The 18,151-nt window shown below is 38.6% G+C and overlaps 1 protein-coding gene across 1 annotated transcript in view; it reads right to left on the bottom strand.

Moving 5' to 3' along the window:
* Nucleotides 1-3,749: 3,749 nt before the first annotated feature.
* MAP3K3 (mitogen-activated protein kinase kinase kinase 3) overlaps nucleotides 3,750-18,151 on the bottom strand; it is a 1,217,405-nt gene continuing 1,203,003 nt past the window's right edge. Inside the window, exon 17 of the mRNA XM_044055195.1 lies at nucleotides 3,750-10,719. Coding sequence (XP_043911130.1) covers nucleotides 10,491-10,719 — 229 coding nt within the window. The 3' untranslated portion in view covers nucleotides 3,750-10,490. The remainder of the gene's footprint in view (nucleotides 10,720-18,151) is intronic.

Genomic DNA, 18,151 nt, shown 5'->3' with positions numbered 1-18,151 from the left:
AGTTTCTGGGTCAGCCGCATGGCTTTTGTATAGGAACTGGTGTGAATCAGGAACCCGGTAATACCTGTCAGGCTTGACTGGAGCTAGAGGTAAGGAATCTGGGTTAAGGCTGGCCTCCGAATACACATCATCTAGAATGTCTAAGACAGGAGGTATAGCCAGAGGCCTGTGCTGAAGGAGCAAGAGGAAATCCGTAAGCCTTTTCTTGGAGTCTGAGTACTCTTAGCCTTCCCAGTGGGAGTGTTCCCTCAAGGTATGTAAGGTTTCCCCAAAAGAGTAATCCTCAGGGGGGGAGACAGAGGGAATGGACTCCTCTGCATCAGAATCTTCAAAAGGGGAGTATGAATGTTCCTGGTCTTCAGAATATTCTGAAGTAATGGAGGCCTGGTCCAAGGAAGGGTATTCTTCCTCCACTCTGGGCCTTTTGTCCGAGGGGGGGTTGAGAACCCCTAATAAGAGTAATCAAATCCTCAGCATCTTTGAGCATCTGCTTTTTAGGCATGGGGCCTTGAGAGGGGCCCTGTGGAGCATGTCTTTTAGTATGCATGGCTGCTTTAGACTTAGTGAAAGCCTTGATGGAAAATGAAGAAGAAGGCCTGAAGACACTTGAGAGGTGGCAGACCTGTCTAAACTCTGAGTTTCCCCGCCAAGAGTGGCTTTGATATCTGTAGTCGGGGTGTGGGCCGAAGAGCCTCCGACCTCGGGCACAGAAGATACCGCCAATGAAGTGTCATCGGTAGTCAGGGGCTGCGTAGGCACCTCGCTGAGAACCAGAGCACCTGTAATCGGCTTTAGCGTGGTGTCGGTAGAAGTCACGGACCTCGTATGTCGGTCCTTATCTTTGCGTCTTTTACTCAAAACTAGAGTCGGAGTATCCAACGACATAATGTAATTAAACTTTTTGCCAAAATAGTGTTGGGCGAACTCCGCCCGATGCTTAATAGTGCGTCTGTTGAATGTAGCACAAAAACGACAGGCCGAGACGTTGTGGTCTGGGCCTAAGCAAGGAATGCAGAGGGAATGAAAATCCTTATGCGGTATTTGCTTCCCACATGAAATGCAATTATTAACTGTCTGACATCGGTCTGAGGCAAGAAAAGTTTCCCCAACGGGGTACTTAGCTTTCAAGAAGACTTCGGTTGAAAAATATTCGTAATCTCAGGAGTTGGACGACCGGCACTTGCGAACTGCTTCTGCTTCGGGCACCGCACGGCAAGAAAGACTGGAGAAAATGGCGTCAGCTGGTTCTTTTATACCCCTGTCGCACTGACATCAGGGAAGAAGCAACGACATCCGACGCTGGACCTAGACTTTGGAATTCGGCCGACCGAGGACCCGCCTGATGGCAGGAAAACCCATCTGTTATGACTGCAGCTGTATGCACAATGAACATTCACTAGGGTTTACTGAGGAAGCCAAACAGCATCCTTGATCAGCACCTTGCATTCCTCCTCTCAGGGACTAGGATGTTAGGTCATATGAATCATAGCCTATGAAAATATAAGATATCCTCATTTTTTTTTTTAAATATGAAAGTAATTTCTTCACATGCATGGGAGTTGTACACCGTAGTTGTATTTGCAACTGTACTCAGTCAGAAAATGGAAGCAGAATACATTTCCATCCGATTCCTGCAGTGACCCATGAACAGTAACAGGGTTTACAAGGCAATTGGGGAAAAGTAGATTGCCAGACCTTTCTTTTGTCTATCTCAATCACCTACACCCCCCAACCACATCCACCCAGCACATGTATGGGCAACTTCCAGTTGCCAGTCTGCCTACAGCATATATGTGGGATGCAAGGTGAAACTGTAGACCTCAGAACAGCAGGTGAACACATGATACACATGGAAACTCCTCACAGAAGGCATATCACTTGAGAACCAATCCAGAGAACCTCTTGCTGTGAGACAACAATCTGCAGTGCTGCCCAGAAAAAAAAACAGCACTCCTGCATTAGTAACTGCCTACAATTACTTGCTTTTACCTGTTTTGTGATTTGATATGGAAATATGGAGATTACGCAATACATAAAAAATGCTTAAAAATCATTCTTAAACACACAATCAAGAAGCACTGTCACACAAGTAAGTGGCTGGAATTAAAATGGAAAAGTCCAGCGTTAATTAATGCTCTGACCCACTGAAACAGTCTGCTTCTGGGTTCATGCACCTATGTATCTTAATGTCAAATATGATTAAATACTGTGTAAATCTCACTGCTTAAAAAATAAAAAGTAGCAAGACAGTACTGCTATCTCCGAACTTAACTTTGTACACTTTCTATACAAAGCTACAGGAAAAATACCCTCCTCACATGGTAGATTCCTTCGAAATAGGCATTTTACAGGAATTTGTGTCAGTTAAAGCCTTCAAGAGTGGGAAAGTTTCAGTATGTCATATCTGAAGTGAGAAGATCCGTAAACCAGAACAAAAAATCAAATAAGCCACTAATAAGCAAAACACTTCCGCCTCTTAAGAACATTTTGTACACTAAGCCACAACATGTACAACTTTTATTAACTAAAAATATAGTAAAATATATTGATGATGTTTATAAGAACACACAAGATACCGTTCTCTGCATTCTGTCGTGATTAAACAGAGACTAAAACCAAGCTAAAGATCATCCTGACAAAGGGGGATGGCACTACCTGATATCAAATTACTCCCCTCCCCTACATTAAGTAATCCCTGTATCGACTTTAAATACCACTTTATAAATACGATGCGATACATGTATTTATACGATGTGACAGTTATACTAAATCAGAATAAACGGGAATTTGAATCTAATTGGGAAAGAAACACTATGGATGTAAATCAATGTTAATTTTTTTAAAAATTGTATTAAACCACAGAACTGATAAAAAGGTAAGGTGAGGGATATGGAAGCCATTAAAGGGCTGAAGCATGGATGAACAAATACCTCTGACTTCTATAGTTAGGCAGAAAACAATGAGGTCAAGGGCAAATTAAAGACAGTCAATGAATGACAACAAATGGGTATCAGGAAAAATGCCTGACTTGTTATGCTAAGGATACATGAAGTTGTGCAGTAAAGTAATCCAAAATGAATAAGTTTAATTATCTCACTTGATTACAGGGTCTGAAGAGCTGCACATATAAATAATACAGCACGTGTTGCAACTGTTTTGCTCATGTGAAGTAATAGTATACGTGATTGTTTTTCTAATGTTAATTAACAAAAATGTACCTCTACCAACTTCTTTATACTATACTGTGCATGAAATACAATGAGATGACCATACTAGTCTTAAAAGATAAACTAGAATTTCCTAACTATGCTATGGACTGACCACTGCACATGATTTTTCTGAACACTGTGGAACACTGTCCTACATTTTCACTCTACTTACAGTCACTTGTACTCTGAGTAAGATCTTAATATTGTTGCACAAGGATGCATCACACAAAGTGTGTTGTTTTCTTACTCTGTCAAAAATGAAAGGGTAACTTGAGCTGCACAAAATCGTCACACCAAACAAGATTTCTCTTCTCCCATCAGACAGCCTTTGTTTACAATTCTAAGGCATCTAATCCACAATTAAACAAGTACTGAACTGGAACAAGGTTATTTTACATATACTCAGATTTCATATATACATTTTACTTATTGCACAGTGATTTTAAAAACTCTCTTATAAAAACACCCACATTTAAAATAAAGCATTTTACAGTAACACTGCATTTCAGATTAACTTTTTTCTTGAGCTTGCTAGTGTACTGAAGGGAAAAGAAAAAAACTTTAATTTGACTGGCATTTTTGTAATAAAAACAATATTCAAATTTTCTGCAAAACCAGCTGCCTTTTTCGTCTTAAAAAGCATCATTAAATGATGTAACAGTCTAGAATACATACATATATATACACATACATAAACCATCAGTTATGTTCTCTTCCATATAAATAAAGAATAGTACTAACAGCATCATTTTGCATAACAATAAAAGCTACAAGAGGGAGCAATACAAGTTATATTCATGAAAGTGCATTTTTTTTTTTTTACAGATAACACTTTGGCTTGTTCTTTATCCCATGTAAATAAAAACAGAAAATAAGCAACTTCTCTTGACTCAGTAATATGAAGTATAACCATCATATCTGATGCTGAAAAAAGCCAAGTAATACTTCTGGGCAGATTGAAGGACTCTACAAAAAAATGGGGGATCTAAACTGACTATATACACAAAGCTGAATTAAAAAAATACAGTATACATCAACGTACTTTCCATATGGACATTTACTAAAAATGCATTCACAAAATCTAAAATGCTGAGAAAGGGAGGACTTGGGATATAAATGAATAAGATGAGAGGTACTGACATTTCCAAACAAGTCAGTGGAAATTAATGCCTACAGATGATGTATACCAGATTCAGATCTAAAACTAGGCAACAATATCTCTGACTTTATTTTGCTCTGATTAACACAAAAACCTAAAATATGCCTGACCATTTATAGTCAGTAGTCTTTAAATGTGTAAAATGTTTAGCAGTGAACAAACATTTTCAAGTGTGACATAGAAAGCATATCCTTGGCAGCCAAGCACCTCACACAATCACTAGCTTCAACATTTGCAGCTGCAGCTTTTAACCAAATACAGTAAAGATGAAGACCTGCTATGGCAATGTCTGCACAGTGACTGTACAAAAAGTACTTTATCTTTTTAAATACAAACCTAGTGTTGCCAAAGGACCACCTGTGAGGATAAGAGCGCATCAATAAAACTACACTGGGATGACAGAAGGATATGCAAAGTATGCCCTATCTTTAATGAAAACTGGGAGAAGGTTTTCAGCAGCTGCACTTAGGAGGTAGAACTTGAAGTCAGGTGGACATTAACAGAAGTCTGTACTTCGGTTTGGCAGTGTGCTTTATAGGTGTATGAATGCATGCAGGTATTGGAAAGAGTATATAACAGGTGGTGCTACAACAGATTTTCCACAAACAATGACTGCAACATAAACTAAATGATTTTCAACTAACCTCCTGTTAAATTAATCAAATCATAGTCCTAATAAAAAAAACACCGGAATGTCAAATTCCAGTGAGCACTCTCTGCTGCTAATAAAAGTTAACGTTAGGGATCCACCACCTTGAAGTCTGGTTTTCTGGCAAAGTAATGTAACCTCACAGTTAGAGTACTTTAGTAGTGAGGGTTGCAAAACAGTTTGTAGGGTGGAATTCCCCACAAAAATCACTTGCCTTACATTAATTCACTTTTTGTAATTAAGCTGATTTGTACTCTGTCCTAATATGCGTAATCATGCATGACACATTCATACATTCTACACCTACCAGCCACCTGGATTTTTAACTGTGTGCAAAAGCCCCATGCATCAGCAAAGTACGCATAAAGGATGACTACCAACCCAACACTCAGACTGTAGGAATAAGGGGTCCACACAGTCAGCAGCCGAAAGGTCAGTTAGTGTGGCAAAAAAAAAAAGGATTAAGCGATAGCAACTTTGATACAATTATCCTGTTTTAAAGCAGGGCTGTCTTCTCCAGAAAGAAGATTCAGGAGTTAAGGCACTAAATAGTCCAGATAACATATATCCTAGATAATTCTTATTCTTTATCCAGTACCTAAACAATATAAAATATCAGTTCCATTGCCTTACAGAGATATGAAAATGACTATAGAAAACAATGTTGAAGGTGATTAAAAAAAGCTACTATGAGGCTTGGAATAACTTTAAAAAGACCAGTGTCAACTAGTACTATCAGGAATAATACCACTTACTATAACTAAAGGAAGTGGGATGTGGTGCACTATTCAGTGAGGACACAGGCAATCTCCCTCTCTATCAGCTGTCTGGATATGATTTAATTCAATGTGTGGTGGCTAATTATCACTTTCTGCTCATGCCTAATTTGGAACTTGAAAACCTGTGTTACATCACCATTAGGGAACAAGACCTGGAATTGAACGCTGAAAAGACTTAACATGCTGGTGGCATTCGGGAAGAAATCCAGTTAGGTGCAACTGTTCACATGTAATACTTCTAGACTGCCTATCAGGTAAAATACCACATTAACAATCAAAGTAAAAAAGTATTCCTTTCAAAAATTATGACCACTTCCATCCTGACAACTTGCAGATGCCTTTAGCTGTTGTAAAACTATGACAGTTCTCACATTTGCTTTTCTACACAGTTAAAGCCTATAAAATAATATTTTTGTGACTATGACTTTATAGTGCTGAACAGTGTTTCCACTATGTGACATAAGGCACAACAATGTACATTTGTTTCAGCTTAAAACAGCATTGCATGACAGGAGTGGCCTGCTAACAGTATTTATGTTAATAAGGTACCTGCTCAGTAACCAGCTCAGACAGACTTGGACAATGCAAGGAATGAACTATGAGAAAAAGGGTCTGATGGAACAGAAAAGTGAAGTCCTGAAATTAGCATACTTGAGATTAATCGCAGAAAGCTGTAGATACAAAACATCTGACCTAAAAAATCTGCACATTTTCCACTCTAAGGAATCCAGTATAAGACTGAATGGCAAATACAAAGAATATGTTCCTGCATGTGCTTCAACTTACAAAGGTTCTAAATGGCAAGTCAGCTCCTTATATATTTTTTAATTACTATGGTAAAATAAATACAAAATCTTGTCTGAAATTATGGACATCACATAGTACCTGTGAATGAAAAACTTGCCTGGACAGGTCCCTTATGCAAAGGGCACCAAGGTAAAGGCTCTAAAAAGGAATAAAATTCTGAAAGTGCCATGCCTCATAAGAAGAGTTCTAATGCATAAAAAAAAGAAAATGCATTTCAGAAGTTGTAAAGCAACATACACTGCAAACTAGTGTAATTCAAAGGAATGACTACAAATGCTGTATATAAGTTAATTGGACTAGAACAGACTTCCATGAGATGAATGAAGTCCTCTAAATCATGGATAGGCACTGTGAGCTTAAGGGTTCTGCATCAAAAGACAAGACAGCTTTACAACACACCAACTCTTGAAACCCCCAACTGTTCCTTACTGGATATTCTCAGATGTGACTCTTCGCCTGGCAGCCCTCCTGACTCCTTTAAGGACAATGACTAGTGGCTACACATAGTTAAAGGCCTAGAAGTGAGGTTTCTCATAAAGGATAGGTGAGAGCTGTGATAGCAGAAATAAAACAGAAGCTATGCCACTCAGACCTACCCCAGGCAACAACAAGCAATGATGTCAGAAGGCAGGACATGCTCTCCCACGTCTTGCATGGAGCACGTCTCACTCCCTGTCCCTGAACTACAGCTACGTTTGCAGATGCTCAGCCTGCACCAGAGGTCATGCAAGCAACATAAGCTCCTGCACCCTACCCCAGAAAATGGAAAGCCAGCAGGTGGCCACATCACCATTTCCCACTTTGTCAACCCTTTCATTGCACCAGAGTTGTTCCCTGAATGAGTTGCTATTGAGTTATGCTCTCAAAGAAAATGTATAACATCCACGATTGTCTATTCAATGAGGAAAATCAACATTCTTCACCAATACTAGGAAGAAAGTGAAAACATGAGAATAAGGGCGTTTTCTATTTTTTAAACAAGAAGCCATGATGAGCAAATGCATTATTCAGGCAACAAATGCACAAAGAGGGGATGTCTAGACAGCTTCATCAATGAACCACAAAAAAAGAGTGGTTTCTTCACCACAGAAAAAAAACAGACTTGGGAGAACACATGTCCTTGTCACAGCCAATTTAACATGCAGATCAATATGAAAAAGAAAAAAAAAAACAGGGATGCAATATGCATTCTGAACAAGGAGCTAAAAGGATGGTAGCCTTCAGGGTAGACTATTAAGGGAAACCTGAGCCATTTCTATGTACAACACTGGCTCCATCGAATTAAGATATGAGCTAACCAGAAGGGCAAGATATACTTCAGTAGCAAGCACTGAAGTAGCAAGCACTGCAAAAAACAAAGTGGTATGCTAAACACTGTCAGATCCCAACACAGCAGAAGAGGACTTGCTCCTTCAAAGCAGCCATCCCACTACAGCAGCTCTGGAAAGACTGATAAAATGCAACACCTGCACAAACCCCCAAGCTACTTCCATCACTTCACACATGCAACAGACAAATGAAACAATGGAGTCCTCTGAACAGGCTGTAACATCAGAACTGTTACTGTCTCAAGCAGACACAGTATTATCAATCAGTGCAATGATTATGAAAACCCAAAGCTGGACAGCAACATAAGGAACATGTTAACACAGGACCAGCTTAATGAAGCATCAACTACAAAATTACAGTTTCACCATGCATGATAATTATGAAGCATCAATCCCCAGAAGGTGGACCATTAAACTTCCTATAAAGTGCTGTGGTCTGAGTCCATTAAGAACAAATTGTTGCTCTCAGTTTCAAACAGCCTAAACAACACATCTAGTGAAGACTGATCTGAACAACGAACATAACAAACAGACCATGGACTCTAATGGGGGGGAAGAGTACCATTAACGTTACGACATGAACAGTGACTGAAATAATTGATATTAACATACTGACTATATCAGGTACAGAACCAAAAGCAGCCATGGAGAAACAAAGCAGCAGGACAAGCAAACCTCACCGTCACAAAAGATTCAGATGCCAAACAGAGTACTCTACAAAGAATGAGGAGGAGGAGAGAGGATTAAGAGCAAACTAGAAAAATTAAAATGGAAACACAAACAATACCAAGCAAATTCCACCAAAAAGAAATGCACTTTCAAAGGATCCCATGATGGCTGGAAAGCTGATAAAACTGGGAAAATAATGATAGAAAAAGATACCTCCTTAAACTATTCCAGATACTCAAAACTTCTATGCTGCATAAGGTTATGCAACTCTGATCTGAAAGCCATAACAAATGGGTGATACATCTGTAAACACCGACAAAAATATGGTTTCAGTCATGTCAAATGTACTCCATTATATTTGACCTTTTAAAAAAAGTGCTAAATAAACCACAGGTGGGTAAAGAAAACAGTCACACGAATTAATTAAGAAAAGACTAAAAATGGTACAGATAAAAAATGTAGCTGCCATGCAATGCTGTTTGAATATGTATTATGTTTACATCATGTGCATTAAGTGCAAATGAGTACGTCAAATGGTAAACATCAGATCATACTACAAAGATGTAGAATAGGTGTGTTTTTTTTTCAGAATACAGAGTTTTAGCTATGCTGTAGCCAAAGCTCCTATAAACTATGGTAAAAAGACACAGCATAACAGCGTGATGGCACATGTTTCAGTATAACTCAGTTGAAGCTAAGTTTGCAAACAGATGCTTGGCACTGCTACCAACAAACCTTCATGTCCCAAACTAAAGGGCACAGCATGTATGGTCATATAACTTTTTCTTCTTGAGAAGTTAAAGCAATTTCAAGTAATATAGACACATATGTAAGGTAAGAGAACAATTGCACAACAGCACATAGACAATATTAAACCAATTTTAAAGAAACATGGCTTCCTTTGGTCTTAATCAATACAGCGGTTTTTCAGTTTGACCAAAATAAGGCATTGGTAATTGGAGTGAACCTTTGGTATAAAAACATGTGAATTATCTTACAAGTCAAACAATGGAAGTCAAACCTGTAATGCTATGGCACAAAGTAGCTTTATAAAGGTCCCCTTTCAGTCTGTTATCAGTGGTGGGACCTTAAGCTCAAAACCATAAGCCAACAGGAAACAGCACCACAAGGATGGCTTATGAACCAAAGACAAATGTCATTTTTTCACCCATAAACTCGAATTTGCCTGCTTTGTCTTTGGTGGCAATATGGGTTGCCCATCCTATCATAATGGGATTGAAATTTTCAAATGGAATGTTCCACCATTTGCATATGTTGATGGAAAGAGTCGGTTCCAAATTAAACAAGTGCAAATCTGTTTTATACATTTTCCCCATTCGGGGACTGAACTTAATTTTTTACTTTACTAAAATAACACTTTTACTGTACTTTCAATTCATCACATTCCAAACACTTAGTCCAATGTGAGTTACCAAACACTGGACAGCAGTTGCAAGTGTTGCTGCCATATGGAGTGCTGAAGTGTGGGGTACTCGAGACTCCACGAACCCGAACTCAAATGATTCAGAGGTTACAAAAATATTCACATCTTTCCAGTCTGAATCACCATCCAATTTGAAAGATCCATTTCTAAGGTCCCAAAATGTTCATTACATGAAACATGCAACTTCCTTTTCTGAAGTGATGCACTTGGTTTTACAAGTGCAGAAGGTAAACATTCACCTTCCTACTCAACTTGGCCCACAGCTATAGGAATGCAGTTAACTGAACAGAATGTGAAGTTGACCATGCTGATTATCTTCTTTTATGACGGACTCTAAATAACAGAGTAATTAGCATCATTCACTGAAGACCCCAACATTTCTGCAAAGTGTATTCTGAATTCTCACTTGGAAAGAATGTACTTCCAATGACTTTGTTTTTAGTTCTTCAGTAAGAAATCTGTGCAAACGGATGTTTACATAACTCATCTGCTGCAGGTCTATGTTTTGCATCTACAAAGATTTGTTTTAAGAAGTCTATGCAGTTCTCAGATGTACCAGATGGAAGCTGGGGTCTGGTTGGCTGGGTGGCAATTTTAAAAATTGCTGCCATTGCCTCATACTCTGCCCAAGGTGGTTTTTCTGTAAGCATTTCCACTACAGTACAGCCAAGACTCCTGTAAAAATAATTTCAATGCAATCAGAGTCAGTTCAGAAAATATACATGCCTGTACCTGTAAAAAGATTATATACAACAAAGCCACAACAAAAACAGCAAATTTACTTATCATAGTTTTTTTCACACTTATCCATAAGGCAGGTATATAAAATACAGTTCCACCATTGCCCACTGTCTGTTAATATAATGGTTACTTCAGTTGAAATGCTACAATTATATTATTGAATTTTAATGGCTTACAGTTTAGACAGACTCAAACTGGGATAAAGTATGAACAATTTATGGCTTTGACAGTTTACAGTAAACTTTTTTTGCATTTTATTTCACTGGTTTTACTTAATTTTAAAAGTTAAATGAAATTGGCCAAGAAAGTATTCCCATGTGAGGTATTCAGTATAAATGTAAAAGTACAAATAGCAGGAAAAACTGCTGCATTAACATTATATCTCTCTCAATTGTCCAGATTTTTGCCCTTATTCATCATAAAGTGTGGTTTTCTGGCAAATCACTGTGGACTGAAGTCATTAAATCTGTGTTGCCACAAAAGTTTCATGTCTTGGAAGATTATTTTCACAGTCAACAAGATAGTGGATGAACTGAAGAATCCACAATAAAACTGCTGAGGCAAACACCGCTCTACTCCTGGAATAAACATACTTCTACTCTGACAGGGTGCAAGGACCACCAAAAGAGAGCCTAATAACAGATACTCCAACAAGATGAATCCACACAGAAAGCTGCAGGGAAAGCTGCTGACCTGTCTGAGTAGACCCTTACCTTCCTTGATGTTTTGTTTAACAAAATGGGTCTGTCTGGCTGACTTGCAATCTTGCTTTCTTTCATAAACGTAACAAACAGCAGCTCATTCCAATATATTTTGCCCCGTATGTGGAATACCACAAAGCTCCATGTACATCCAAGCAGATTGAAAGCCCCCGTCCTTTACTCTGTTGTCTGGGTAAGGTAACAAGATGACAAATGGAATTGTAAATTCAAAACCATTTTAGACTCAAATGATGGATTTGTTGCTAATATTGTACTTTCCTTTTGGAATGCTGCACATCTGTTCAAATATTAAAGCCTGTGAACTGAGATATAGGACTTGAACTGCCTAGACATAGTAATGTTTTGTTAAGTATAATTTTGGTGGCTGCAAAAAAAAAGCAATTACAAGAACGTGAAAATGAAAGTCTAATCCAACCATATTTAAAGTTGGTAAATATTGTAACAGAGATAAAATAACTGGAAGTGGGAACTTTAGAAAAGGGTAGAAGCAAATTACATAGAAAAAAATGGAAACTGTGTGAACACATGCATAAAAATGTTGAGGAAAAATTAGGTTTAAAGCAAGGTAGGAATTGACCAAATTATGTAACGTTGGATTGATTACATTGTACATAAGAGTATATGTAATTTGTAATGTCTGTACCTATGAAAATGTTAATATGTTTTTTTATATACATTTAAGTTTGCCTGTATCACAAGTGATAGTTCAATAAAGGTGTTTTCAATTAAAAAAACATTACAGCCTGTAATTCAGAAATTATTTTAGCTGAGGTTACTGCAGGTGGAAACAGTCTTCCAAAACAGATAGCTAAGAGAGTTTATTAAGATTAGAGGGAAGTAATTTCTCAGTTTTTCAAAATTCAGATTCCAAGTAGTAGACATTGTATGTACAGGGACATTCAAATTCAAAAAGCACTAAGGAACATGTAGACATAGGCAACTTGACTGATTCAGTCCCTGCTGAGTTTGGTTTTGTAAAGGACAGTTCCTGTCTCCTGAACTTAGTACATCTTTGACAATGTTACAGAGACTATGGACAGTGGTCACTCCACACACACTGCTTATCTTGAACTGGCCAAGGCTTTTGACACTATCCTCTAAGTTGGTATTAGTGAAAAAAATGAGGCAAACAATGTAAATCCCAATGTTGTCTGTTAGATGCAAACTGACAGTTCAACATATCCCAAGTTTATATCTGGTGTACTGAAAATGGTCTCAAGACAAATGCAGAAAAATACGGCATAGTAGGGTGTGTGCAAAAAAGCTACTCCCACCTCATATAACAGGTACTCCTTACTTGCACGGACAACTTTTGCATTCCATCATAATGTTTCCACCACAGTCAGGAAATCTTTTTATCTGACTCAGTTAATTTCCAAGGTAAAATCTTCAAGCTCCAAAGAGGTCATCTTACCATTGTACTCTTCTGTTTTAACAGCCATTACTGAACATAATGTTTCCTTTTGCATGCGCAAATTCAAGTATATTGCTCATCTGGAAAGACTCCAGTAATGTTTAACAAAGAAATTAAAGGCTTTAAATCCTTCAATTATCCTAATGGATCAGCACTGCTCAAACTCAGTAGGCTGCTCTGTGATGACCAGCATTTTGCTTTTTGAGTAAAAAAAAAACAAAAAAAAACATCCACCACTATTTGATCTTCTATTTCTTTGCAAAGCCAGTGGCTCTACAAACATCAGTACTAGAGGCCCAAATCTATACAAACAAGGTTCCTAGCAAAGTATTCCCAGCCTATGGAATACGTTACCACTACATGTCAAAAACACTACTTTGTCTGCCGTTAAAGCTAAACTTGATGACTGGACAGGTAGATACAAACTTAGAACAAGGTTATCAACATCCCTGCCTGATTTAGAAGGTGAGAACTATTAACTGTTAGTAAAGGGATACAAGAATTAAAGTGTCTCCAATAAAGGTATATATGATCAAGCATCTTACGGCTTTTATGATTGCTTGCCTAATATTATTCCTGTGTTCCTCTGCTTAACTACTGTTAGTTGCTAAAAGAAGGTAAAAAGGCAGAAATGGCTGAGAGGTATAATTTGAAATAGGAGTAAGCCAGGCCTGTATTAAATAAAATCAAAAGGTACTGCAAAATTTGAGGGTCTGACAGAACTTGCAGCAAAAGGCCTACTCAATAGCTGGCTGCTTGCAAGAATGCTAAATAAACAGCAATGAAAAAATATACTGGGAAGTTGCAAGCCTCCAAGAAGTATTAATCCAGACTACTTCTAGAAGGAATGTGAACCTTACTATAAGCAAATACCTACAAATTAGGCCTTATTAAATTTAAAGCTATATACCACCACATAATCAGTCACATTTTTTCTAGTTATGACAGGTGCTTACTTAATGTACATTTCATAAGTTTGCATGAACCATGTTACGGTGATCATAAATATATATATATATTTAGCATAACACGGGCTTTTATGTCAAACAAGATCTTTCTGCACAAAACGTCTGAACAAATAGCGCTTTTCAATCTTTAATATCATGATCAACTCTCAAACAGCCTCAGGTTCAAATGGAGAGATTAAAAAAAATCAGTAAGCAAAGTAGAGTATTATTGCTGGAATTGAATTCATTGTCTTGGCGAGTACCTTCACAAGGTGAACCCTGTTTTATAAAATCTTACCAAGACGACACTGAAATATATACTATTTTATATAGCATACATCATGGACAGAAGTAGGTTAAAAAAAAGACAGCTGGGTACACAGGATAAAAATGTGCCCAATCCTGGTAGGCACACTGGTGGCAGGAATGGAAAAAATGACTGTGTTGAATCTTCAAGACATGGAAACATTCCTACAATGGGGTTAGGCCAGGCTCAGGGGGAGGATGGCCACCCTTGTTGTAGTAGTAGTCTTCCACAAAAGTCACAAAAACTGATGGGCCAAAAAACAGAATAGAGTGGACTATTGAGGATATGAAAGAAATTATGTATTGCTACTATTATGCAAGAAGCCCAGAATTTCTGGACAGAAGATATACAAAAAGATTAAAAAAGAAATTAGAGAAAAGAAAAATACTTGCACAAGAAAAAACTTCAAAGAAAATTTGTATTCATTAATACAACTGGCCCATGAAAAACAGAGAGATTAAGAAACCTTGGGCAGTATGTAAAAATAAGCGACTGTGGAAGGGCGAAAATATAAAGAACATCCACAGATTTTTGAAAGGTATAAAAAATAAATATGGACATGGAAAAGAGAAAGAGATCTGATGTGCAATATTTATACTAAGGGGAAAGCCAAATTAATCAACACAAAAAAGCAGCCCCCAAAGATATATTTGAAGAGAAATACAAAGCCATCCAAATATGGAAAAGTTTACAATTTAAAAAAAAAAAAGAGAGGCAAAGTAAAAAGGAGGATTAGCAATGGAGAAGTTAAAGAAAAAGAAACTAAGGTTATGGATTACCTGCGAAGTGAAGGATTTAGTGTGGAAAATCTAACTGTGATTAACACTAAACAGGATAGAATAATGAATCCCCAAATTAAGGAGAAACCAGTGGAGCAGGAAACATCTGATCAGTTGCCACATGAAGGAAGATACTTTGGAGCCTTCAGTAACAAACCAGTATAAAAGTTCAGTTGGAATTCTACAGCAAGGGAAGGAAAAGGGCACAGTCAATGTTGTAGAGTGACCGCCCAGTGAGTTCTCATATGAAAGAGCACTGGATGACATAGGATGAAACTGAAGAGAATATGGCACAGGAAGATGCTCTGGAACTTTCTATAGAATGCCCAAAGGAAATAGAGAACAAAGAATGTGCCCTCAGTTTAGAAGAAAATGATCTAAGGGAAGAGTTGCTTGACTCAACAGTGATGGCTAGACATATAAAGATCAATAAAAGAAATTGACTAAATGAAGTCAACAAGACCTAAAATGTTAGAAGTTTGATAAAACGAACACTGTAATCAGGACTGTTCACAGAAATTAATGTGATACAACAGAAGTAAATAGGATATATTACTGTGCAGCTAAATTAGTAACAGCTGAAGTCTTACCACAAAAACACAGGGCAGTAAGGGAAAGGAAGGGGAGAAATCAAATGGCGTCATGGAAGTATTGAAAAAAAGAAAACTATAAAGCAATTAAGACAAAAAGTGTTACTGTTAGAAGAGTACAGAAGAGGGAACAGATCAACAAAATACTCAGAAAAATAGACATTATAAAAGCAATGTGCAGTATAAGAATAGATCAGGATGCATCGCACACTATTGCAAATAACTAAAGATATCAGCACATGCTGAAAAGCTATACGCAGATAAGCACAAAGGAAAGTACAAAATAAGCAATTTCTTGACGCAAGAAAGTTTTAAACAGAATTGGGAAATAAGGCAAAGGGAAAGTACAGTTTTGTACCTACGATAAATGTAGATGTTAGAGTGCTAATACAGCTGCAGTCATAACAGATGGGTTCTCCTGCCGTCAGGCGGGTCCTCGGTCGGCCGAATTCCAAAGTCTAGGTCCGGCATTGGTTGTCGTCGCTTTCTTTCCTGCAGTCAGTGCGACAGGGGTATATAAGACACAGCCGACGCCATTTCCTTCAGTCTTTCTTGCCCCAGATGTCAGGTGCCCCCAGAAGGAAGGCAATATATATATATATATATATATATATATATATATATATATAAAAAAAAATATATATATATATATAATATATAATCATGCATTACAATATAATCAAAAATCAGTAGTTGCAAGCAAATACACCATAGAAGGATAACCCAATCAAGTTGTAAGATGAGGAGTTAGCCACTAGGTCTGTACCCAGAGGGGAAGGAGGGAAGGAAACCTGGACTGCAGCTGTATTAGCACTCGAACATCTACATTTATGGTAGGTACAAAACTGTACTATGTTCATCGTGCATACAGCTGCAGTCATAACAGATGGGTAGAATCCCAAAGCTACGCACAGGGTAGTAGGCACTAGGTGGAAATGGGAGGAGCCAGAATGCCCTGCAACACAGCAGTAGCAAAGCCTGATCTAGTTTTGGAGTATAAAGGTAGGTGGTAGTGTTTAGTGAAGGTATGCACAGAACTCCAAGTGGCTGCCTCCAAAATATCTTTGGTAGGGACTCCTCTGAGGAAGGCTGCAGAGGTAGCTGTGGCCCTTGTAGAGTGGGATCTGATGCCTGCAGGTACAGATTTACCATGAAAGAAGTAACAAAACCGTATGCAGTGGCCTATCCATTTCGAAATTGTCTGCTTGGAAAGTGGCTTCCCTTGAGCTCCTACAGCATAGGACACAAAGAGTTGTTCTGATTTCCTGAAAGGCTTTGTTCTGTCCAAATAGTAACGTAGCTGTCTATGGATGTCTAAGGAACGTAGCAGCCTTTCCCCTTTGTTTTGAGGATTGGGGTAAAAGGTAGGGTAAGTGTATGGCCTGATTTAAAGCTACCCTGGATAATACCTTAGGCATAAATGACGGGTTGGTTCGTAGGGAAACCCTGTCCTGATGGAAGATGAGAAAGGGCTGCACAGCCATGAGGGCTTGTAGTTCTGAAACCCTACGAGCTGAGGTAATGGCCAGAAGGAAAGCTGTTTTCCAGGACAAATATTGCAAATCTGTTGAGGCAGCTGGTTCAAAGGGAGGCAATGTTAATTTTTCTAGAATGTAATTAAGATCCCAGGTGGTATTCCTTGTTTCCCTGGAGGTCTTATATTCTTAGCCCCTCTGAGGAACTGTCTTAAGAGTGGGTGAGAGAATAAGGGTGGATCGGTGTTGTATTCTGCAGAAACGGCTGAGGCATGAATTTTGATGGAGGAAAATGAAAGTCCACTGTTCAACAGCTCAGCTAGATACTGTAATATCTGAGGCAAATTCAGTTTTCTAGGATCCTGGCCTTTTTTCTCATTCCAAGCGCAAAACCGTTTCCATTTTGCGGAGTAAGCCTTTCTAGTAGATGGCCTTCTGGCCTCCAAAATGACATCCTGCACCTCTTTGGAGAGTAGGGTCTGTTGTGGTGTTAAGGAATTTTCCATGCAGCCAGATTGAGTGTTTTCAGCTGACTGTGAAGAGTTTTTTAGCTGTGCTGAGTCAGTAGAAGAGGCATTAGAGGTAGGGTCCAGGGAGGAGTATGTGTTAGGCTCCTCAGGAGTGGGTACCAGTGTTGTCTTGGCCAGTCTGGAGCAATCAATATCATCTTCGGTCTGTCTGCTCTTGCTTTCAAGAGCACCTTGGGCAGAAGAGGCAAAGGTGGGAAGGCGTAAACTGTCCGTGCTGCCCAACTGAAAGAAAGGGCGTTCACTCTCCAGGCCTTTGGATGGAAGGTCCTTGAGCAGAACTTTGTCAATTGATGATTCCTGTGGGTGGCAAAGAGATCTATGTTTGGCCTTCCCCACGCTTGGATTATCTTTGTAAAGACTTGAGGCTGCAACTTCCATTTGTGTGGGTCTGTCATATTTCTGCTTAGATTGTCTGCCAGCGTGTTTTCCAATCCTGGCAAGTACTGTGCTTGAAGTTCGATTTGCCATTCCCGAGCCAAGTTCCAAAGTGACATGGCTAGCCTGCACAGGGGGTATGAATGTGTTCCTCCTTGTTTGTTTATGTACCACATTACTGTGGTGTTGTCTGTTCTTATCAATAATTGCCCTGGATGCAGGAGGTC

This window comes from Protopterus annectens, chromosome 13.part0 (assembly GCF_019279795.1).
Source record: "Protopterus annectens isolate FY-2018-M chromosome 13.part0, PAN1.0, whole genome shotgun sequence".
NCBI lineage: Eukaryota > Metazoa > Chordata > Ceratodontiformes > Protopteridae > Protopterus > Protopterus annectens.
This window is presented reverse-complemented; position numbering and strand designations above follow the sequence as displayed.